Genomic DNA, 24,720 nt, shown 5'->3' with positions numbered 1-24,720 from the left:
TGTCTCAAAAAATAAGTAAATGAATGAGCATAGAAACTGAGAAGCTATCTAACCAGATCTAATGTTTAAAGGTCCTTCTGGTGCCATTAATGCTGGGAAAGGAAGACCACGTTTTAGGAAACAATTTAAAAACCTTTCTTTTGTTTGGTATAAATGATTTTTTTAAATGGTACATAGATGGAAAATTTGCGAAACTAATATTGTCTGACATAGTGATGCAGACCTTTTAATCCCAGCACGTGGGAGGCAGAGGCAGGTGCATCTGTTAGTTGGAGGCCAGCCCGGTCAACATAGTGAGTTTCAGGCCAGCCAGGGCTATACAGTGAGACTTTGTCTCAAAAGCAAACAAACAAAATAAATAGCCTACTATATTTATCCTTTAAAAATTTATAAAGTTATGATATATTATGACATTTTTTAAAAGCCACTTAATCTAACGTCTGCAAACTTATTTGACCAAAGAATCTCTGCTTGCTAAATATATAATACTTTATGACAGTAATATAACTTAGAGCAACAAATAATTAAAAAAACAAAACAAAACAGGATCTTACTTGTTGTGTAATGTTTTACTCTTTTGACTTTTTGTGGGGTCCACCACCCAGCTCCCAAATAAATCACACACAGACACTTATTCTTAGTTATGAATGCCCAGCCTTATTTTGGCTTGTTTCTTGCCAGCTTTTCTTAAATTATCCCAACTACCTTTTGCCTCTGGGCTTTTTCCTTTTCTTACTTCTGTGTATCTTACTTTACTTCTTACTCTGTGGCTGGCTGTGTAGCTGGGTGGCCGCTCTTGATGTCCTCCTCTCCTGTTCTCTTGCTCCTCTTCTGCCTCCTTTCTCCTATTTATACTCCCTGCCCCAGCCCCGGCTATCCTTGCTCCTGGCTCGCTCTTGGCCATTCAATTCTTTATTAGGACCATCAGGTGTTTTTGACAGGCAGGGAACCACAGCTTCACAGAGGTAATCAAATGCAGCATAAACAAAAGTCACACACCTTAGAATAATATTGCCCAACTCTTTATAATCCAAGCTATTTTTTGTATTTTCTGTGAAGCCCAGCCTGTCAAACTCATGGCAATCCTCCTGCTTCAGCCTTCTAAATGCTGGGATTATAGATGGGTGACACTACGCTTGACTCAAACCATTCATTTCCAACACCAGTATAGGCATATTTGATGGAGAATATCTTATTTAGGAGCACTCTTCCATTTTGCTCAGCATTCTTGGGGTTCTTTACTTTCATTGGATTTTTGCTATTTGTATGAAATGAAGAGATTACACAATAGTTAATGGACAAAAATAATATTAATGATATTGTATTAGTGTAGGAGAATAAGGAAAAATTAATCATTGAATTTATATGTAGTAATCCTTAAAGAAAGACACAATTGATCCCTTTTTAGATATAAAATATGTAGCTTGTGTTGCTAACAAGTATGTTAAGTTAAAATCTAAAAACAAATATTAAAATAAAAGGTTATGTTGTGCATAGCAATCTTAAAAAATTGCTACAGCAATATTCCTAATTTTGCATGATCTTCACAATCCTGTTTGAAGTCCTAAAATGAAGTGAATGAATGTTCTCACCCATCCATGGCAAACAATCCTTCAATAAAAATATATGCCAAAATGCTCCATTTAAATATGTGAACTGTGTTCTATATGTTACTTCATTAGGAACAAATGTCTTTTTGTCTCAGTCTGTGGGTGTAGATGTGTAGTAGTTTTCAAGAATGATTGTTGGTTGCTGTTCTGATGCCAGAGCCCACGGCTGTGTATTTCTCTGCATAGCAAGGACACTTCCGTGATGAGTCAACGTTAGAATACAACCCATGCTCAGTTCTGAGACAGATCGGCTTGGCTACAAAGACTATACAGCACTGAACTTCCATTTTCTTCCTATGCTTTTTGTAAGAAATACATAACGCTCTGGTGTGAACAGAGTTACTTAATTTCTCTTCTTTCTTTTCTTTTCTTTTTGTTTTTCAAGACAGGGTTTCTCTGTGTAACAATCCTGGCTGTCCTGGAACTCACTCTGTAGACCAGGCAGGTCTCAAACTCACAGAGATCCTCCTGCCTCTGCCTCCCAAGTGCTGGGATTAAAAGTGTGCACCATCATCTCTCAGCTGTTCTTAATTTCTTTTGCCATTTTTTAAAAAATTCTAATTAATTTTCTTATTTTAATCAATGACTACGGTTAATATAAGACAATGAACTGGATGTAATTGTCTATGGAGAGAAATGGCTAGGAGCCTATGTTTAAAGATAAATATAACAAAGATTGACAGTGGCTGAAAAGAGTGATTCTTTAGATTCTTATTTTTTACTGTTTCAGTTTTCCTTACACCTCTCTGAACTGTGGTGACCAGCAGCAGATAAACCCTGGGTGATGGGTGATAAGCTCTACTTCCTGATTGGCCACCTTCACAGAAACTGCAGGAGATTCTGGAGGCTCAGCATTAGTGGTTCTCAACCTTCCTAATGCTGCAACCCATTAATAAAATTCCTCATGTCATATGACCCCCCCAACCACAAAATCATTTTCATTGCTACTTCATAACTGTAATTTTGCTACTGTTATGAATTTTAATGGAAATACTGACATGCAGGATATCTGACATGTGACCCCAAAGGGTCACAACCCACAGGTTGGGAACTACTGGCCTAGGTGGTCATCAGGGATGAGAAATCTGGTGAGAGGAAGAACAGGAAGGAATTATGCATAAAGGGTGTCCTGAGCACATTGGCATCACTGGCATAAGTGGTGGACACGTGGAATACCAAGAGCATGCCTTCATCCCTTCCTCCCATAAAATGCCAGTTCGCCCAGTTGGTTGAACCCTATCAGAAACCAGTGGCCACTGAGGTCCTTATGATGCAGCCAACAGAACAGAAGAGGGTGGCAAGCGTGGTCATTGGATCTGGAAGGCAGACAGAAGGAAAGTGGTCAGCAAATAGAAATCTTCACTCAAAACATGTACTGCACATGTACATAGCCAGTGACCCTTTGTTCGCATTAAGACCTCTTGCCTTCTGTGCTTCTGCTCACATTTTAATAGTGACTTCATTTATTTGGAACTTGTTCCCCGTGTCCTTTTATCTGGAATCCCCCCCCCCCACGTTCCTCCTGTCCATGTTAAGCCATTAGATCCCAAAGCTCAGCTGACTCACAGGGCTCTTGCATTTCCTGAGAATCTCAGGTAGATCTGTTGCCTCTCCTTTCCTTACTGCTGTGTTTCTGCGGACTTAGACCTTCACTGGGTGGAGACTACATGCATTCCTTTTGCAGGTATAAAGTGTGGGGCTTGAGAGGCTGCAACCAGTTTGATTTAAATGTGTCTGATCTGGGCACGGAATAAAGAATTGTGATCTATCTGCCCTGTATTTGCTTCCTTGGCATTGTGCACTTGGCTTTGGGCCCTTTGCTCTTACCCTGAACAGCTAGTGTTCTGGGTACTTCCCCTTTCTGAGAACATCCCCCACCACCACATGCCCCTTTTTCTTTTCTTCCTATTTCCATTTTTAAGACAAGGTCCAGTGGTGCTGGCCAGTCTGACCCTGCACTCACACACAGCCCTCCAGCCTCTCAGCCTCTTGAGTAGGTGTGTGCCACCATACCTAGTGGGTTTTCTTTTCTTTTTTGCCTGGTTTCTGTAGACATGGGGAGAAGAATAAAGGGAACCGAGACTCCGAAACTCTAAGTACAGGAAGCTTTGGATTAACTTACTGGAGAAATACAAGATCATGGGAAACTTAAATTTGATCCTGGAAAGATAGTTTGTAAACAAGTTGAGGAAAAAAAAAAAAAAAAAAAAAAACCCTGAAAGTAAAAGGGAAAAAAACCAAAGAAAAGGAAGGAAAAGCAATTGTCCTTTGGCCATTCTCGTGGTTTTTACTTGTAAGAAACTAAGCTGGACAGACTTTTCTAGTATCTTGGGGTCTGTCTTCCCTTTAGAGATGAGCTTGCATAGTCAGAGGGGACGATTTGTGCACAGGATAGCAAAGGATGACGTGATGGATAAACTGCCCTCCCAAGCAAATACTTGTGGGAACCAATTCACTTCTCTTTGGAACCCAGGATGGCTGTTGTTAGCTAACCTATTACCTTTCCCTATGGGTTTGAATCAGTTCTTTGGCTCCTTTGGAAGGAACCTGAAGGCGGTAACTAAGTCCTTTGTTTTGAAATTCATCACAGTGTAATTGTGAAACACAGGGTTCAGTTTGCAGGGTCTTCTTAGTCTTGTATATCAAAGAGTTTCAAAACTACCTCAGAAGTTGGAGAAAACACCGGCAGGGCAAAGGAGCAGGAGGTGCTGGCAGCTGCTGGAAGGAGGGGGCTGGAGACTGGAGAGAAAATCCTGCTTTCCGAGTTCAAGGTCAGGAAACCCAGCAGGCTCAGCAATGGAATTCTGAGCAGCTGCTTAGGAGGTGGGGGGTAGAGGGGGTGCAGAGAGAGGGGGGAGAGAGAGAGAGAGAGAGAGAGAGAGAGAGAGAGAGAGAGAGAGAGAGAGAGAGAGAGCCCAGAGTCATCATGGCAAACAGTATTCAGTATTCTGGCAGGTATTGGAAATGGGAAAGGGGTCCGGGTGGGGGAGACTTTCTGAGTTAGAAAGGGTAGTCTTAGTCCAGAGGATCAGGAAACAATGCAAGGAGGGAAAAGGAGGGAAGAGATCTAAAGAATATCTGCCACTAAGGGGGTAGTTACTCCCTTCACGGTCTTAACGTGTCTTCAGGAATATCACGTTTCCCTTCATATTTGGTTTCAGGCTGTTCTCTGAAGTTGTATAACAGGATTTTCTCCTTGCCCAGGAGGTTCTGGCCATGCCTAGGCAAGGGAAATTCCTGCTGTCTTTATCAAACAGCATTATCAACCACTAAGTCCTTTAGGACAGAGGTTTCATATGATTACTTGCCAGTCCTTCAGATTCTAAAGAGGAGCAATTGTGAGACTCCCCCCTTCTTCAGAATTAGTGTTAGCAGGATCACAGGATATGGGATCCTAAGCTCATCCAGGGAGCCATCCATCCTCACGGGGCCTTCAAGCTAATGTTTGACTAGCTGCCTAGAAGCAGTACTGTGTAGGTTTATTTCCCATGCATGCTTTTCGTACTAGAGGAGGTAATTAAATATCTGTTGAGTTGTAGACATCAGTGCTCTGCTGAAGAATTAACACCTTAGGACACAGAAGTTAGAACCGAAGTTGCTGCAGAATAGATTGTTGAGTCTATAGAGTGGGAAGTTAAAGGAGTTTTTAATAAGTTAATGCGTTTATGAGAGCTATGTTGACAGTTCGTTCAGCTTTAGGGTGAGAGAGTTTTTCCTTCTAAGCAGATAGAGGAGTGCTGTGTGTGTGTGTCGTGCAGCCTGGGTGGGGAGTGCTCTGAGAGAGGAAATGTGTTGTGGGGAGATAATAAGGATATTGCTATACAGATTTCATTTCCAGAGAAGTCTTCATGCACTCATATCATTTCCTGTTTATACTTTTGCGAAGGGGCTATTTGGCCTTTATTTATTTATTTATTTTTAGCACATCCCTTGTTGGTGAATGTGGGCTGACTATATAGTTGGTGCTGAACCTGCAAAGAGCTTTATCTTAATTCCTAAGTGTCCTGACAAGAGTCAGCTGGGTAAAAGAAAGTTCTTGATGAGCTCCTTCATTGTGTTCCCGAGCCTTTGGAATTGTTAAACACTTTGGCTTAGAAACCCGTCTTTGCCTTTATGACAGAGAGACAATCCCAGGTTCTGTGATGGACACATGCACTGGCCGCTGTCACGCTCTCTCCATTCCCTGCATCTCTAGCTCCACAAGGGCCCTAGTTTTTTTCTCTGCAGTGCTTGGTCTCTGCTGCTTGCAGGTGGTGTGGCCCTCCTCTGAGACAGACATCAATTGCAGAGATCAGAGTGGGCTGGCTTTTGAAGAGGTTTTCACATTCTGCTCTGTGAGCCCGCTGAGATGCCCAGTTCCTTTCAAGTTTCCGCTCCATCTGTCTCTCCAAAGGGCAAAGGGAGGGTCTTTACATGACTGGGGCTATTGATGCTGGCTGAAGATTCATTTCAATTAATTTCTATATTTCTGTCCTGGGCATCTAACACAGTTATATTTCTTGATTTTGACCTTGTTCTAGCAAGCCTTCCCATGAACAACAAGAGGAAAACTTTCTGTACCAACGGAAGCAAGAATAAAAAAAAAAATCTTTCATTTATTGTTTGGCAAGAGGGAGGTCTATCTGATGCTATGGATTCTTTCTTTGGATGATATTGGGTCCAAGCAATAGTGCGAGTATTATAGATTATATTATCTGGGAAATCTTTTAGTGACCCTTCCTCAAGCAATAATAATGCATTTATTGATACTCTGCTATATACTAGGCCCTGTAGGTCTTCAAACACCTCGTTTCCTATGACTGTGTTGGAGCCACCTTTGGTCTACTGACTCCAAAGTCTTATCTCTTTGCCTGCAGTCTACCACTGGCCACACCTACTTTGGGACTTCCTTTCCTGGTTTTTTTTCCATGTTACAGTGCAAAGTTGAATAATTGCCTCAGACTAGATGGCCCTAAAAGCATGAGATACTTAAGATCTGGGACTTTAAGAAACAACTTTAGACACCCTGTACTGTACATGAACAGCAATCAGGCCGTTAACAAATAATATAATTTATCTGGCTTGACACTGTGGGTATGAGGCTCATCTATCACCCACCCATCATCCTCTCCCTCCAGTCCCTCACCTTTCCTTTCTATTTTGTTTCATCTTCTAAATATTTTTTATGTTTTTGACGAGGTCGTGACTTCTATATCCAAGTATAGTAATAGTTGGGTTTATTTACTGCTGGATTTCCTGTCAGGAGTCTCATAATAGATGATTGAAGATTTTTAAATGGTTTAATGAAACATATATATGTGTGTGTGTGTGTGCGCGCGCGCGCGTGTGCACGTGTGTACCTTTCTTGAGAAGTCAGATATACAATATGTAAGCAAGTTCTTATCCTCTTGCTGTGAGAGTGGAGACATCCCTGCAGTTTTGCCTGCTGCTATGCTAATGCACAGAATGTGGCCAAGATGGATGGAAACGATGCTAATATCAGCCTGTGTACCTTAGGCTTATTGGATGTTTGTTAGGAGGAGGAGGAAGTCAATTGCAAGGCAGCAGATTTCAAACGTCAGGATGCTTAAGAAACACTTTGGTGTGCTTGTTAAGAAGAACGTAGATGCCCCAGACTAAGCCTCGGGGCTGCTGAGTCCGTTAAGTGTTCTACGGATGCCTATGATGCTGATGAGAGAAAGCTTGCTGTGGGGTAATGTCTTGGCTCAAGGCAGTGATTGTAAGTAGTCCAAATAAGGTCATTATCCATGATGAGTTTTTAAATCCTGGTTCAGTTTATATTGAATGTGATGTAGCTATAAACTTTAAAGGCTTAAGTACATGTAACAGGAAGTAAAATTCTGCCCCCGTGCTGTAAACGCTTCTTAACTACTTCTACCATCGCTAATAATGACAACGACATTTCATGTTTATGCTTTGTAGTTACAGAAACTCCCAGTCTCACTCATCTCGTTTGATTTTCATGCAGCTCTGGAGGTAGATGTGACACGTGGTTATTTTTCACTTATAATGCGAAAATTAAAGCTCATAAAACAAGTGATCACCCCCCCCCCAAAATAGCTCAGTTATTAAACAGGGATTCTAGAATTTCCATACGGCATTTCAGTGTATCACATTGTTGATTTAGAGAAAAATTATGCCACCTTCTTTCATGGCCCTCTGATGGGCAGGATGAACTGCCCACAGTTGAAAACGTTGATGGTCCTTGGGTGACAGCCGGAAGTGACCACAGGTGCATGTAGGCTGGTGTGTCTGTTGTTTTCAAAGAGCATCACTGGTACGGAAGAAGAAATCTCCTTTTTTCTGACAGAAACTTTACAAGACGGGTCGGGAGATGCAGGAGAGGATCATGGACCTGCTGGTGGTGGTGGAAAACGAAGACGTGACTGTAGAGCTAATTCAAGTGAACGAGGATCTGAATAATGCCATCCTTGGATATGAGCGGTGAGCCCATGGTTGCCCTTTGCCCCTCTTCTAGCTCTCCTTTCCCCACCGTACAGACGTCATTCCTTCTGGAGAACCTGCAAGGGAATGTTCTTTCTAGATCTTTTTCTCCCAATAGGAGTGGCATGGTGAAATAGAATAGTTTTCTCTTGTGTGGCAATATTCCCCAGATGCCAGGCAGGCGCCTCCCAGTTGAGGTGACTTAGTAGACACCTTTGTCTACTTTGGAAAGGTGCTGTGACTGTTGAGCATTACTGGGGCTACTTAATTGTATGGTGGCTACATTTCTAACCAGCAAGTGCAGAATGACGTGAGTGGCATAAAAGAGGGGTGAATGGACCTAAATTTAAATCTAGATAATGAGAGGGGATATAGATCAGTTGCCTAACATTTCAAAGCCTTCCCTTGAAAAACAAAACAAAGAAAACCAAAAACTTCTATCTTGGAGGAGTTGGTTTTTTTTTTCAGGAGTAAATGAGATAATATATAATAAAAACAACTAACAGTTGCATACCGACACCCATTACATTTTTTTAAAAATATTTATTTATTTATTTATTTATTTATTTATTTATTTATTATGTATACAATATTCTGTCTGTGTGTATGTCTGCAGGCCAGAAGAGGGCACCAGACTTCATTCCAGATGGTTGTGAGCCACCATGTGGTTGCTGGGAATTGAACTCAGGATCTTTGGAAGAACAGGCAATGCTCTTAACCGCTGAGCCATCTCTCCAGCCCCACCCATTACATTTTTGTGTGTGATGCTGGGATTGAACTCAGGACTTTGTCCCTGGTAGGCAAGTGCTACCATTGAATTATACCCCTGATATGTTCTGCACTGAATCACTGTTTTTCCCTCCACATTAATGTTCCATTTAGACTTTAGAAATCACAAAGATTTTCACTCCTTTTCTCCCATTCCCAACCACTAGGCAAGAGAATCAGGAAGACAAAGCCAGCAGCTACTATTGTGGTTCCTTTCTCCTTCCCGGTCTCACATTCACTGTCTCTTAGGGATGGCAACTTTTGTAAGAAAACCTGACTGTGAGCCCAGTCTCCATGTTCTTAGCACTGGACAGACTGATGAGCCATGCCTTTTCCTGTGACGTAAATCTCTCTAAGCAGAAATATGTCCAAGGGCAACCACATGCTTTTCAGTGTTCCAGCTGCTGTCTGGTTCTCATTTGGGAGAATTCTGTTGCCAATCATAAGACCACGGGTTAAATGCCCCCTCTAACGAGGAGCTTTTGTTTATTTGATCTAGATCAGGAAACTGAACTGCTTGTGTTGACTCAGCTTTGAACAACATGGACCGCAGTGACTGTGGTCCTTGAATCCAGAGAGAGAAACGGGCCTTCTAGAAAAGATGCTTAACCAGTTTTGTTTTTCTGCCATGAGTTCCATAGCTCGAAGCAACACAGATTTATTATTATTAGATCATAAAGCAAGTTCTCCAGGTTGGGAGATGCAAGTGTCTGTCTCTGGGCTGGACTCCAGATGTCAGGAGGGCTGCCTTGCATTTTGGAAGTCCCAAAGGAAACTCGATCTCCTTACCTTTGCAGCCAGGAGAGGCTGCCAACTTTCCTCGGCCCATGGCCACTATCTTCTCTTTCTTCCATCTTCAGTGCCAATACCTGCTTCAGTACGGCTCGCATCTTACCACTCTGACAGCTTCTTCTGAGTCTTTCTTTCCAAGTCCTCTTTTGAAGACCGCAGTGAGCATGTCTCTAATATCCAGAGACTCTGCTAGCCAAGCTAAACTGCTAGCCGACTCCATTCCTTCCACAGTCTTCAGGCCCCCAGTTTCCATCTAGCCTGTCACCGAGTGAAGCGGGGCATGGGTATCATTAGAAGAGAACACTACTCTCCTTATAGCAGTCTGGCCTCAAAGTCCCCAAAGATTCACCTCCATCACCTCATTTGGCAAAGTGTGCTTTTTAGAAGAATCTAAAATAGTGGTTCTCAACCTTCCTAATGAGGTGACCCTTTAATACATACAGTTCTTCATGTTGTATTGACCCCCAATGATAAAATTATTTTTGTTGCTACTTCATAACTGTCATTTTGCATAATGTAAGGATTTTTTGTGTTGCAGGGAGTGGGGCCCCTTGTTTGTCCCAGCCGCACCGCTAACTTATACCCTAAATAATCACACAGAAATTGTATTAATTAAATTACTGCCTGGTCCATTATATCTAGCCTCTTCTTGGCCAACTTTCACATCCTGATCTAACCCATTTCTAATAATCTGTATATCACCATGAGGTCGTGGCTTACTGGCATAAGTCTAACCAGCATCCGTCTAGGGAAGGAGAATCATGGCATCTGCCACTCTGCCCTTCTCCCCAGAATTCTGTTCTGTCTTCCCCGCCTAACTGAGATCCACCCTATCAACTAGGCCAAGGCAGTTTCTTTAATAACCAACGAAAGCAACACAAATACAGAAGGACCTCCTACACCATTTTTGGAGGTAGAGTTTTGCCAAAAGGGTCAGAACACAGGTTGAGAATCACTGATCAAACACCTAACTGTGTTCAGATACAGAACAAGCCTTTAAAGCATTTAGGCTATTGGAGTCAGTGTCATAATGGTAATACCACAAGTTCCTAAAGCAACTTTTAATTTAATTTACGTCAGCTTCGCATCTACTGCCTCTATTATCACTCTGCAGGGATCTGATTTTGCCTCTAAAAGTGCATCTCTGAAGAAATGGCTCCGATGCTATACCCTTTTAGCAGATGGGACACCAAGGCTCAGAGAGTCAGATTTACAAGCATGTAGAAAGTAGAGAGTAATGTGACTTCTTCAGCTTCACGGGGTTTTTACTGTGTAACAGTCCTAACTGCTTCTCTTTTACTGTGGTAGACAAGCAGTGGAAAATTAGGCCCAAACTGTAAAAGGTCAGTTTTTTTTTCCTGATGGTACACTGAACACTGAACTACTTTTCATCCACTTGAATATTTTTATTAAGTTAATTCTTTGACAATTTTATACATGCATATAATTCACCCTGCTTACTCTTTCCCTCAGCCCTGTCTTTATCTCCTCTCACTCTATTAATCTTCCCACGTGCATGGGCATGTGCACAAGCATGTGTGCACACGCACACACATACACACACATAAGTACCTTTCCAAATTCATTATTTTTTTGATAAATTTTTGTTTAGTTGAGCAACCCTTTTAGTCTAATCGGGGCCATCTGTGCAACTGTTGGATTGATTTTATAAAAATTATTTATAATGGCGAAGTAAGAAACAACCTTATATTTGAAAATAAGAATTGGCAATGTTGTTAATTATTATGGTAATATATTATAGGCATTAAAAATTATAGCTCTAAGTGACTATAACAATGCAACACAATTGAATTAGGATACAGAATAGCATAAAGTATAATTTTACCTAAGTTTAAAAGTAACTAGACACATGGGCATGTGTCTATAATTCTAGCACTACAGGCTCAGGCAGGAAGATTATAGGTCTAGCCTGTGCTACTCAGCAAAACACTATAAGTAAGTAAATTAATATAGAAGTAAAGTCACTTAGCAAATACACATATTGCACATATTAGTAGTAGTGATAATTTGTAGAACATGAGATTTAATTTTTTTTTTAACTTTTTAATTTCCTCACAGTTTTTTCTAAGAAGGTTGGTACTCTATTAACTAGAAGACAGGATTTTGGTGGCTGTGTTGTGGTACTGGGGACTGAATGCTGAGCTTTGAACTGTGTTACTAAGCCATACTCCCACCCCTGGAAGAGAGTTAGTTACTAAAGGTATTTCCTAAGATTGAGTAAAGATGAGACTGCATCACTGTAGTGACTGTCTGAGTATTTTATAACTCTAAGCTTTGTTTGTAAGTGATGTTGCACTTTGCTAATTTCAACAGGTTTACTCGAAACCAACAAAGACTTCTGGAACAGAATAGGTACCTGAACGAAGCTACCAATGTAAGTGATTAGAAATGTCGAAAGAAAATGATGAAGTAGCTTACTAATTATCCTTCAGGAAGAAAACGTTCCCTAGAAACAGCTGTTTACAAGATGAAAACACCGACACCCTGCAGTGGCTTTGGCTGTGTGGTTTCCATCTTAAGTTGTTAGGAGGGTCTCTAATTAAGGAAGGATTCAAGTGCTTAGTGCAGTGAAGTTTAAGTTGCCATGGCCTGATGTTTTTCTCAGAAAAGATCCAAAGGAATGTGTTTGGAGAGAGCTAGGATAAGTTGCACGATTGTCCCCCTAACTTGTCTCTTTTTTGCTGGTTTCAGAGGTCCAGTGAGCCGTCCGCTCCTTCCTGTGATCTACTCGACCTCAGTCCCATCCTGCCAACACCTGTGTCCAATGGGGAAACACTCAATACCGTGAATGCTCAGCTTTCAGCCTTAAGTAAATAAGCAACCAGGCCTTGTCTCAGCAGCGTAGGAACCTGATAGGAAATAGTTCTCCTTGGTTTTCCAGTTGAATGCCTCCCAAGAAGGACTGAAGTCAGTTTGGCTATCAGAGATGTAATCACTTCCCTGCAAAAAAGTTGGGTTAGATCTAGGGAATGTACGGGGTGTGTAGGGGGTTTGGAACTCTTCCTGCTGACTCAGAAGCCCATGGAATTTACCTGACCTATAGAGGCTTTGCTCCTCACTAGCCGATATTTAAATCTCTTCCGGATATAGACTATTATTGTTAGATGTCTTTGCTATGCCACAGTTCAAATAAGAGACTAATTGATGCGGACAAAGGAACTCAGAAATTATGAACCAAGACTGGATGGGAGAAAAATGGGAAGGCAGCTAGAAAAGGAGGTTGGAGGTCCAGTTCTGTCGCCTAACCTTTGGGACTGCCTTACTTTTTAAAGAGAGGCGGTGGTTTCCTGAAAAACTTGTGAAGATGAATGAAATGGCATTTGCCAAATGCACTGTAGGCTTGTAGTTACCCACCTTATTTAACGTACTATCTCCATTCTTATTTCCAGCAAGTTTTGTTAGGCTACAAAATATTCAAGATGAAGAAAATATCTAAAATTCTAGTTCAGCCAAACCATAATTTTTCTCTTATATTTTGGTGTTTCCACAGCAAAAGTACACAGTATTGAATTTGTGGTTTCCTTACGAGCGTTCTTCATCTCTGAACTATTGGCAGCTTGCTTATGTTAGCTAGTGAGATTGGTGGGACCACTTGTCCCAGAGAGTTTTCATGGGTTCTCATTATGGATTTGGGGCAAAGGAAGATAGTTATTCCCTTTCAGTGTCTTAATTGTATGGGGGTTTAAGGGCTTAGACGTGAAGGCTGAGCCCTGTAGAAATCCTAGCTGTCCACTTTTGTGCTAGGCAGAAGACATACACAATCCTTTCCGTTTTGGATCAGCTTAAGATTTTGGAAAATCCAACAGATAATATTTTCCATTTATGACAGCTTCTTTATGTGGCTGGGATTGTCTGTCTTTGTCCCTTTTTATGTCTCCTATAAATGATGCTTTTTAAACTCTCTTAGAGGAAACCGTATCATTTTATGGTGACAGAAGTATCCAAATCAATCTCTTTAACTGGGGGAAATTGAGGATACCAATGATGGTAACTATAAGCATGATAAAAATTGGCTTAAAAAAATCAAACAAATGCATTTTATGTTTTAGGTGTCAGCTCTCCGAGTCCTGTTATAACAAGCAACTTGTATTCCAATCTTCAACCACAGCTGGATTTGCTAGCATCGGAAAACACAGAAACACCTACCCTGTAAGTATGCCAGCAACACCAGTGAACTAATGCCATGGCATTGTGGTTCCTATGGTAGAAAACATGGTGTTGTATGACACTATTTCTGGGGAGACCTGAACAAGCATCCACCCAGCCCAGATAAGGTACATATAAGAGACCAAAGTACCACCGAAGACCAACTTGGTGAACTATGAGTTTTATTGGGGTTATTTATAGGAATGTGGGTGAGGGGGTACATACAGGGGCAGAAATGACTCAAAGATGTTGCAGCACCAAAAAGCCCAGCCCAGCATGGATATCAGTTCATGATATCTGTGAATCTGGCTAGAACTGTACAACCTATAGCCATCTCAACAGGATAGTGTCTCTCGGGAAGTTCCATTGTTCTGGACCTCTTCTAGGCTGCTTGACTTCTTGGTTTCTTCCAAGTAGCTTAGCTGGCCTTAGCTTCTTCTAGTTCTTCCAGGTAGCTCTGCTGGTCTAAGTCTGTTCTAGGCAGCTCATCTTGTCTGAGGGTGTCTCTCAGCAGCCCTTACAGTTTATATGCTGGGAAAAGGCAGTCAGGGAGGAGTGGTGGTGGGAGTAGTAAATTTGCTCAGTTTCAGTGACTTCCTGAAGGGTGGAATGTTGTATGTGTGTTGTGCCATGGCCATGTTGTCGTGTGTACTCCTTTCCACCTCTTAAGCATTCTGTGTTTTAAGGAGCCTCCCTCCAAGAGGAAACTGCCACACAACAGATAGTATAGAAAAGTAGAGACTTTACTGTTAGAAAGACCTGGGTTAAAGTCTTAGCCTTGCTTCCATTTGGCAGCATGGCACAGCATGAAACGTTAGCCACTGTGAATTCATTTTCTTCTAAGAATACTACTTAGGAATCACACTGAGCACATGAAATAAATGTAAATTTCCTAATGTAGCACTTACTATGTAATAACCCCATAGTAAGCCTTCAGTATGTCTGTTTCTCTGATTTTGTGTAATGTTCCAGATCATCCTTCAGTCAGCATAAATCACTAAGTCACAGATCACATATCACATTGTTGGCCTCCATAGGTTCTGACTCAGTAGCACAAATCTTAAGTTTTTATAAGCATCCCAGAATTACAAACCAGTGGGAAACAAGAAAAGAAAAAAAAATGTTGAGTTGAACTGTTTCTCTGTAAATAATGTGCTCTGCCTTAAGTTTTTGTTTTGTTTCTTTAATTTTGAGCAGTTTGTGATGTGTGGGTACGATTTCTTTTGACATATTTGTGTAGTGTTGGCTGAGTACCTTAGTTTCCTATGGCTACCATTACAAATTCCCACAAACTAGATGGTTCAAAACCACAGATACTTATTACCTCATAGTTATGCAAGCAAGAAGTCTAAAATTCAGTCTCTCTAGCATTTTTCAGTAACAAGTTGTCCTCTGCCTTTTCCTTGGTGACTTAGTGTTTGTTGGCTTCTCTGGCTTATTCCAGTTTCTGCCTCTACCCTTTGGCCTTCTCTTATGTGCACCTACAGTCTCACTAAGCTTTTCTAAGATCACTGTCCCTTGGATTTGAAGGCCAAACAGATCGTTCAGGTGACGAATGCCTCTGAAGATCCATCTCATTTCTGAATAAGACAACACAGGTTCAAGGCATTATGACTTAAACATATCCTTTAGGGAGAGCGTGGATAAAATTTAATTCACTACACAGGCCTTCTGGAATCTATGAGTTAATGTCTTCCACCAAACTACTTTTCAGCCTTTATTTATTCATATTTATTTTCAGTACTACACACATCCTGCTTTTCTGTTGAGACCGTTGTTGGGTATTACCACCTAAGTGTTTTAGGGCCAACTGTCTCTTTTACTCTTGTTCAAACTGGATCATGTCTGTGATCCACATTCAAGTTCACTAACTGTCCTGTCATCTCTATTTTACAATTAAACTGATTTGAAGTTTGTTTCTATTTATTTTTTCATTTTTAAAATTTCTACTTTGTTATGATTTTTGTTTGTTAACTGACACTTTCTATTTTTCCATTTTTAAAAGGGTTACTGAATGCTTGCCTCTTGGAATATTTGTACTGCAATAGCTGCTTTCACATCTCTTTGGAATAATGCCAACATCCATTTCTCTTGGTAGTCATTTCTGTTGCTTGTCTTCTTACTACATTAAATGTTTTCTGGTTCTTTATACGCCTAGTCATTTTTAATTATATCCTTGGCTTTTTAATTTTTATTAGTAGATGCTTGGTTTTGGGAAAATCTGGTCTATAAATATTGATACTTTGATTTCATGAAGCAAAAAACTTGATTAGATTCACTTTATAATTTCAGCCCGCCTCTTTAATATGTGCTCAAAAATCACTGAATTTTCAAAGCTCTTTCTGTGCTGTTCAAATCTATCCTGCCTATGTACTACCCTGTGGTCAGTCAGAAGTCTAGTGGTAGGTTGTGTGTCCAGTTCTCAGTATTTTGACATCATTTGAATCATGGACATTGAAAACAATTCTGTCTTAGGACTTCATAACAACCTTACAAGATTGTTTTCCTGAGTTCTCTCAGCTTTGTCATTTCCCTGGTACTCTCTGGTATCCTGGAGCTCCCCTTCTCTGTTCTCTGCTCACCTTATTATCTAATTACCTAATCATCGTTCTCCTGCTGTGCTTTCTCCAGACAAATGGTAGGACAGAAAGCAACAATGGCTATCCCATGCTTTTGAAGTCACAGCTTAGCCAATCAGAGAGGAAGTTTCCCTCACTTCAGAGTTTACTCTCCTGCCCACCCGTTACCTCTGGAGTCACCATGGGGTTGGCTATATTTGGGATGTGAAGATGGATCAGAGGCAGCTAGGGGTGTCCTTCTTGTTCCCTGCATGCAAATGACTGCTTTTCTTTGAGTTCTGTCATCACTTAAGTCTGTATCTGGGATTCAGGCTGCATTCAAATCAAGAGAATACAAAAAACGGTCAATTCAACAGTAGTTCCGAGGTACTTAAGTTTTGTCCTTTCCCAGTCAGCCTGCCACCATTTTCACATTCCTGACTAGCTTCGCTGGTTTGTTTTCCAGCTTTTATAGTGGCATTAGTAAGGGGATAATTTTTTTTCCACTCCACTTTAACCACAATGGGAACTCTCCCCATCTTTCCTAACTTTTGCTCCATACAGCTTCTCATCTTTCAAGATGCAATGGGTGGGAGCTACGGATGGAAAGACTGAGGGCTGTGCTTTCACTAATGTACTGCGCACACTCCAGGGCCTCAAGTCCACGCCTGCCAAGGACTGATGCCCTTGCTGTGTTTGATTTTGAGTTTCATGGCCCGAAGGGCACTGAAACCAGATGGTAGTTGTTTGCATTTTGTGAGTTTGAAGTGGGGTATCATTTTGTGTAGTTTGAAGGTTTGCTATACAGGCTTTGCTTTCAGACCTGGGAAATCATCTTACTTTTTGCATTTGTGTTCTCACTGTAGGGTAATCATGCTGTGTTATCACACTATCCTAGGTTTGCCCAAAGGACCAGCCAAAACCTCGCCTCAAGTCACACGTATGATGTGAGTAACCAAACCCTCTTGCTAGCAGTTCACCTAGTCAGCAGATACTCATGACTAAAGCACTGCTGGTTAGTTCTCATGCTCTACTCTGCTTACTTTTAAAAAGTCTTTACAGGTGGGTGACACAACCATTGTTGGCAACCTTAGTCTTTTGAGATAACTTTTATTTTGTTTTTCTCAGATAATATGGTTAAAGATAACAATGGCATAATTTCTGGGCTTGGAATATAGCTCAGTGGAACAGCACTTAGCTAGTGTGCACAAGCCCTAAGTTTGATCAGCAGCGCTGTAAGAAACAAAAAGTTGTAGTTCTGTTACCATTGTTTATATCTGGAAAGACTTCGGCATTGTTCATCCCCCTCTGTCTAAACCCTAGTGAAGGTTATCAGTGTTTTTTACATAATTAAACTAGTGCTATAATTCTAGTCCCAGTCTTAACAATTACTCACTTGTTCTCGTGTATACATGTGAGTCTCACATATTCCTTGTTTCTCTCCATTTCTTTTCGTGGCTGGCTCCCTTTCCCGATATTTCAGTATCAGAAACCCCTGGCACAGACTTTCTATTTTATCTACCTCGTTCCTTTAGAATCTTTTGTTTCTCCCTCTTTCTCCTTTGAGATGGGTCTCTCTGGCCATGAACTCCTCAACTTCATCCCTTTACCTCTGAAATAATGAGATTAAAGGCACGCACTACCATGCCTAGATTTTGGTCCCTGCCTTAAAATAACCAAGGTTCAACAATCAACAAGATTTTATCTCCAGCCTAGACCCTGCTTCTTGAACTCAGAATTCTATCAACTTTGCATCTACCCTCACCCTTTTCTTCCCTGTCCTATCTGCCAGTTCTTCTAGCAGACTCTGTGCCTCATTAAATGGTCAACGCCCTTTATCAGGTGCTTAGGTCAAAAGCCTTGGTGAACATCCCTTGACTCAGTTTTACCTTGGTTTGAAAACATGTTTACTGTCCTATGCAACTCACCTCTCCATTTCCCCACCCCAATATAAGTGATCACACAGTGGATACTGTCATAACCTCTCCAGAGCTGTTTAAGCTTCCGCCTCCCAAGGCTTCTCTCCTACCCCATCCCAAATCATAGTGTGCTGTTAGAAACCAAACCTGAGCAATTTCCCCCAGTCATGCCACTCATCTGCTCAACTCCACCTGGTTGTCTTCCTCCGTGTTCTTATTCTGTCAACGCCTGGAATTCTGATCTTAGCCTCACCATTACCGCTCCTGCCTCACCCCTGACCTATCTCCACTCACCATGCTTCAACCATAATTACTTCCCTGACTTCAGAGCCTAGAAACTTGTGTCCTCTAATATTAATCAGTCAGTGCTCAGCCAGGAGGTTCCCAGTGGTGAGGCATTCCCTGTGACCAGGCTGTAAGAGCAGTCAGTGCTCAGCCGGGAGGTTCCAGTGGTGAGGCATTCCCTGTGACCAGGCTGTGAGAGCAGTCAGTGCTCAGCCAGGAGGTTCCCAGTGGTGAGGCATTCCCTGTGACCAGGCTGTGAGAGCGAGCAGTCTCCCACTGTACCTCAGCCAGTTCTCCTGCTCTCTCACCATAGAACAGGCCACCGGACACTGATTTCCACTTTGTGTCTGATATAGCAGGTGTTTGGTCTGTTTTATTTCTTGTCTTAATAGTGCCTGGCAGCTAGAAAGTGACATACTTGTAGGATGAAAGAGGAAATTACAAAAAGTGTAATTTTGATTTTTGAGACAGGGTCTTGCTATTGTAGATGAGACTAACCTCCAATTTGCCATCTTCCTGTCTCGGCCTCTCAAGTTCTATCTTTATTTGGCTATGCCAGCTAAACCTGGATAAAGAACGACTTATCTTTCTTAGTCTTGATAGCATCGCTGCATGATTATTTGTAAACTGAACTTCATTCCTGTTCAAGGCTGAGATTTCATATTCTGAGCGAAACAGAAGCTAGACGGAGCCACACAATTGCGATTCTTCCTTAAAAACAGTATTTTAAAATACATTTTACATTCTATGGGGGAAATGGAATGTAATAAGCATGAAACCATGCAGACAATTTTACAAGCAGTTATTAGGTAAAACGGAAGTGGTAAAAATGACCAGGTCTCACCCAGCTCTTGGAGCAGTGCCATTTGGTAACAAAAATGCTTAATACAGAATGTATGCCTGAACACGTGTTATGCTTTCTCCAGTTTCCGGAACACTCCAATTCAGTATTACTACAGCCAGTTAGCCTACAGCCTGCCACAGCAGCACCGCCGAGCCAGAGGCAGCCACCCTTGCCCAGCAATCATCCAGGTACACAAGACCCGAACCTGTCAAAGACTATTAATTAAAAATAGAGAAATGCAGAGAGCTCGTTGTACTTTAAAAACACATATAATAAACTCAGGGCTGACACCATTCATTATAATTCGCATTAGGAGACTATAAAAATACTTGTGCTGAACTGAATGTTGTATTTGGTTCACACTAAAATAAATAAAATTGTACTTGAGGTTTGGAAATCCTATTTTATGCATAGACTCATGGAACTTAGTAACATTTGAACCATCTGTTTTGGTTGTATTTGTTAGACTCATATTTAAATATTTAAGTTACATTAAATTATGAATTGTGCATGCTCCTCACAAGCATGTGTACTTAATGGTCTTTTTTTTTTCTTCTTCATTCACCTAAAGTGCTAAACAATGATCTCCAACCACCCAATTACTACGAGGTAATGGAGTTTGATCCCTTAGCTCCTGCTACAGAGTAAGTCATTTATAAAATCATTAATTTATGTTTTGTCTCAGTTCTCTTTGAGGACAGAGCTGAGCTTGGTCAATCATTTAACTTTGTTTAGCATTTGGCAGAAATTTATGGCCTTATTAAAAATGATTTATGAGGTTTTATAATGGCTGTTGCTCTTAATGGCCTTATTGCTCTCGGCCTGTGACAGAAAAATTAAAAATGCTAGAGTCACACGCTAAGAAGTAACTGGAACCAGCATTTAGCATAGATTGGTGGCAAGTGTCTTTCTAGCTTGAGAAGGACACTATTCTTTGCTGACATGTTAATGCCACATTTTAAAACTGTTCACCCAGAACTGAATCAAAAGACATGTAAAAGAACTTCTTGTGTTCAACATGACAAAAATATCCTTAAAAGTGACCATTAAAATTGTTTTATAGCCAGGCGTAGCCTTACAGTATACTCTTAGCATGTCAGAGATATAGGTAGGAGGATCACGAGTCAAGCCAGTGTAGGCAACAAGGCAAGACCTTGTCCAAAAGGAAAAAAAATGCTTTGAATTTGAAATCCTTAAGGTACCATCACTGAATGGTTTCCTGTTTGCCAGGTTGTATATGGGATGGTAAGCACATTATAGGGGTTTTATTATTTTATGTGTTTGCCTGCATCACGTCTGTGCAGCATATGTGTATCTGTACCGGTGAATGCAAAGAGGGTGTCAGATCCCCTGGAACTGTTATTACAGACCACTGTAAACATCTGTATGGGTGCTAGGAACTGAAACCAGGTCCTCTGAAGAGTGACCGGTGCTCTTAACTGCTGAGCCATCTCTCCAGCTCCTTATTACAGATTTAATACCTATCCTCTTGAGTGGAAGATTATCCCCATTGTAGAAAATGCTCAAAACAAGATTTTGGAAATCATCAATCAGAAACTGGCAGCTTGTATCTATCTGGTCCCCAGTTGTATTTTGTTTGGCCTGTGCAGAATTTAAAATGTACATTTTAAAAAAAAAATCAATTACCCATAGTTAAAAACTAGTATGTTCAAGTAGTTCCAAAGATTTGTGATACCGTATAAGCGCCATAGCTGTGTTCTTAATGCTAGCAAAGGTGGTGGTACAGAGTATGTTCTGTAGTTTACCACATACCCATGACTGCCAATTGTAGCAGGTTTTCTTGGACAGCCAGCCCTGAAATCATGGCACGGTAACTTACTGTTAATTATGAATACTCAGCCTTAGTTTAGGCTTGTCCCATTAGCTCTTATTACTCTTTTTAACCTGTTTCTCTTCATATATATTTTGCTTTGGTCCTGTTTTATAGCCAATGTCCTGGCACATGGGAGTATTAGATATATTGTCTATTTAAGCCCTCAGAGTAGACAGCCATTTTGATATCATTTACAATCAGACTCATGAGACCTTCCTACCCTGACCTGAGTGTTGTGATTATAGGCACGTACCACCACATCCAACTGCTAGGCACCTTTCCTAAGGATGGTGGAATTTCCCTTGGCTAAGCTTGATAAAAGTGGCTGCATCACTGAACACATGTACTTACGTAGTTAAATTTCATGTCCAAATATGTCAGGTTCCTGAGCATATTCAGATTAACTAACTCCTTTAAGTAAGTATATTGTGTCCTAGGTACCAGAGGTGAGATGGTAAGTAGGGAAGCTGGAGGAGAGAAACCCTGGAACTCTTTACCACCTTGTTTCTTGCTTTCTGGAGACTCGGAGCCTCAGTTCTACTGAAGGTCTCATGAAATCCAAGAACTTCTAAGGAAAAGCAGAAATTCTTAGTTCTAGAGTTTTCACATCACTGGTTGGCCAGGAATCCCAGGCCAAAATTTTCTTTCTGAAGATACCTATGTATCTTCAGCACACACATCACCTTCAACATTTCATGTATATAATAGGGTGTGACTAATATCTAATTTTGAGCAAGACAAGCTCTCTGTTCTTATAAACATGAAATGTAATGTGGAGAAAAAATTAAGCTGGCAGGCAAATATGTCAATGAAGGGATATAGTAACTAGTGTATATGAACTACTGTAAATGAAGGCTAGAGGTAACCATAGGAGGCAGCACTGCTAATTCTTGTCAAGTCTACAAAATAACAACAACCAAAAACACACACAGTAGAAAGCAGGTTTAGCACATTTGATGAACTGGAAGTGCCAACACAGACAATGAAGAAAGTAATCGGCAATCTAGTGCCGGGCGTGGAAGTTTAACCTGTGCACAGCTATGATGAACATTATACACAGTACAACCTGGTCAAGAACTGAAAACTAGATGTTGGATTCAGCTACATGCACATAGGTTTTATTAAAGCTATTTTAGTGAACTGGGGACAGAAGTCACATTTCAATATTAAAAATTAAGAGTGAAAATACATACAAATATCTTACAAGATAAATGTAAAGAGATGGGCATGGCTTGGGAACTAGAGGATTATTGAGGTAGGGTCTAGGAGCTATGTAATGAGAGACTGCACTGCCATGAAATGTGGAGGGTTAGGACCTAGAGAAGTTGAAGATTTGGAGAAGGCATTTGCTGAAGAGGTGTCTGAGAAGACAGGCTGACAGGATCGTGGAAGTAATGGGCAATGCACATGAAAATAAACTGGAGGGATTGAGAAAGGACATATTAAGTTCCCATATTAAAATGGGAAACAATACATGAGGTTTCTTCCTGAGAGATAATGAGATCAGTGTCTTAAAGAGGGTAAAAGGTAAAATTACTTTATGGAAAGTAAGTCTAAAGTTTTTAGAAACATGGCAAAATTTATGAAGTTGATAACTTTGGTTTGTTTTAGTGTTATTTTGGGAGATTTCTCCCAGCTGTGTTTTGCTATATTCTATATATGAATGCCACCTTTGGGTACAGATAATTTTTGAGCTATAAAATTACATATAAACTTAGGGAAATTATTAAAAATTATATTTTTATTAATGGTACAGAAATGACCAACACAAGCTAGAGGTTTCTTCCAAGTCTAGACTATAATACAATGTTAAATAAAGCAGACTATTAATATTTTTAAAATACCCTGGTCTAGAAGAGCTTGTTCCAGGACGGGAACCAAAAAAAAAAAAAAAGCTACGGAGAAACCCTGTCTCAAAAAAAAAAAAAAAAAAAAAAAATTCTAAAACTAGATTTGTTTTAAAGTAAAAAAAAAAAAAAAAAAAAACCAAACTGCCCAAATACGAACCAGTTTTAAATCAAAAGAATAAATTGGCCTTTAATAGGCATGGGAAAGGACTCTAACATTAGAATGTTTTTATGTTAGAATGAGGTATAGGATAAAGATCTTTTTATTCACATATGATGCCTAACACCCCACCCCAAAAGCCTGTACTTTCAGTTTTGGTGGTGCTAATACAGTACTTTGTAACTGAAGTGTAATTCTTCTACCTTGGTGGCTTTGTTTCAGAGCTGTTTATGAAGAAATTGATGTTGACCACCACAAAGAAGCTCAAAATCACAGTGACTGCTAAGGTAAAAAAACAAAAAAAAAAACCCCACCAGCTTACGCAACATAGATTCCATAAAATTCAGTGGAATTAGCATATTGTATTAAATTCCATAAGTACCATTCAAGTCTGACACCTGTTTCAGCATAGTACCAAGTTCCTCTGAATTATTCAACACTGACCAGTGCTCATTAATGACATACACACTCCATTACCTTATCATCTAGAAATGAGGCATGGAAATACAGAAGTTGGTTTGGGGTATATAAATATTAATGCTAACAGAAGAAAGATGCAGTAAAACTCTGTCACTTTAATACAACTCTATGGCATCAGTGTGCAGTCCATACCTGTCAGCTGGACCAACAGAAGCCATCAGCAGTGCTCCTGCACCAGGTATCCTACTTACACACCACTGAATGCCTGGTCTCCACTGACCTGCTCACTGTTTACTCCCTTCCTATCTCCAACCATGGAGAAGTGCATTCCAACCGTTCTTCTGCTTAACTGTATGTCTTTCCAGTCTCTCAGGAAATGCAGAGAAGGGCCAATGTCTTCCCTTTATTTCAGGAGTATGCTCAGCTAATTAGCAGCACAAAGGATCAGCTCGATAAAGCAGTCCCTGCTCCACTGAGGCCAGAAAGACAAGTCCTGCCAACAGGGAATCCAGTGGACTACTTCTCAACAGAAGTTAACATTTCCCAGCTAACATTGCTACTCCTGACAATGGCTCAGGATTTCAGGAGAAGCTGATTATAACAACTACAACTTCAGCAGAAGGAAAACTTCCTGGTACTAGGTCAACTGGTTAAGTTGAAGACTCTTCTGCTGCGCAGGCATTCCTACCAATAGAAATCACCACAGACCTATAAGGGTACTTCAAGATCGTCCTACTACAAAATACTGTGAACAGATGGGGCAGGAAGTGAGGAAGAAAATGAGTGCCTTCATTTAACTGAATTTGAATGTAGAAGTCAGTTTGCATTTGTATATAAATAACACTTTGGTTTAAACTTGATGATTTGTTTAATTATATTTCAAGTAAGTGCCTGAGCAGGTCACTGCATCAGGTGGCCTTTGTAATGTTAAACATTCTTGCCTTTTATTATAATTTACATTTTGAAACAAATACTGGAAAACAAAATTGTGCATCATTTACTTAAAATTAAATTACTATTAATTTGTCAGAGTTGTCTTGTTTTTGTTTTGTTTTTTACTTCAAAGAGCATT

General features: G+C 40.6%; 1 protein-coding gene across 3 annotated transcripts in view; it reads left to right on the top strand.

Annotated features, from left to right (window-relative positions):
* Window positions 1-24,711, top strand: part of Tom1l1 (target of myb1 like 1 membrane trafficking protein) — a 40,151-nt gene extending 15,440 nt beyond the window's left edge. For 2 of the 3 annotated variants that reach the window (XM_057774449.1, XM_057774450.1), the window contains 9 exons: window positions 7,921-8,054; window positions 11,949-12,009; window positions 12,327-12,444; window positions 13,685-13,784; window positions 17,238-17,286; window positions 19,470-19,575; window positions 19,959-20,031; window positions 23,451-23,515; window positions 24,061-24,711. In XM_057774449.1, coding sequence (XP_057630432.1) covers window positions 7,921-8,054; window positions 11,949-12,009; window positions 12,327-12,444; window positions 13,685-13,784; window positions 17,238-17,286; window positions 19,470-19,575; window positions 19,959-20,031; window positions 23,451-23,514 — 705 coding nt within the window. In that variant the 3' untranslated portion in view covers window position 23,515; window positions 24,061-24,711. Of the gene's footprint in view, window positions 1-7,920; window positions 8,055-11,948; window positions 12,010-12,326; window positions 12,445-13,684; window positions 13,785-17,205; window positions 17,287-19,469; window positions 19,576-19,958; window positions 20,032-23,450; window positions 23,516-24,060 lie in introns of those variants that run through there. The other variant, XR_009057396.1, reaches the window with a different exon arrangement.
* The last annotated feature ends 9 nt before the right edge of the window (window positions 24,712-24,720 follow it).

The sequence above is a fragment of the Chionomys nivalis genome, chromosome 7 (assembly GCF_950005125.1).
Source record: "Chionomys nivalis chromosome 7, mChiNiv1.1, whole genome shotgun sequence".
In the NCBI taxonomy this organism is placed as follows: Eukaryota; Metazoa; Chordata; class Mammalia; order Rodentia; family Cricetidae; genus Chionomys; species Chionomys nivalis.
Note: the sequence above shows the minus strand (reverse complement) of the source record. Positions and strands in the feature narration are given on the sequence as shown.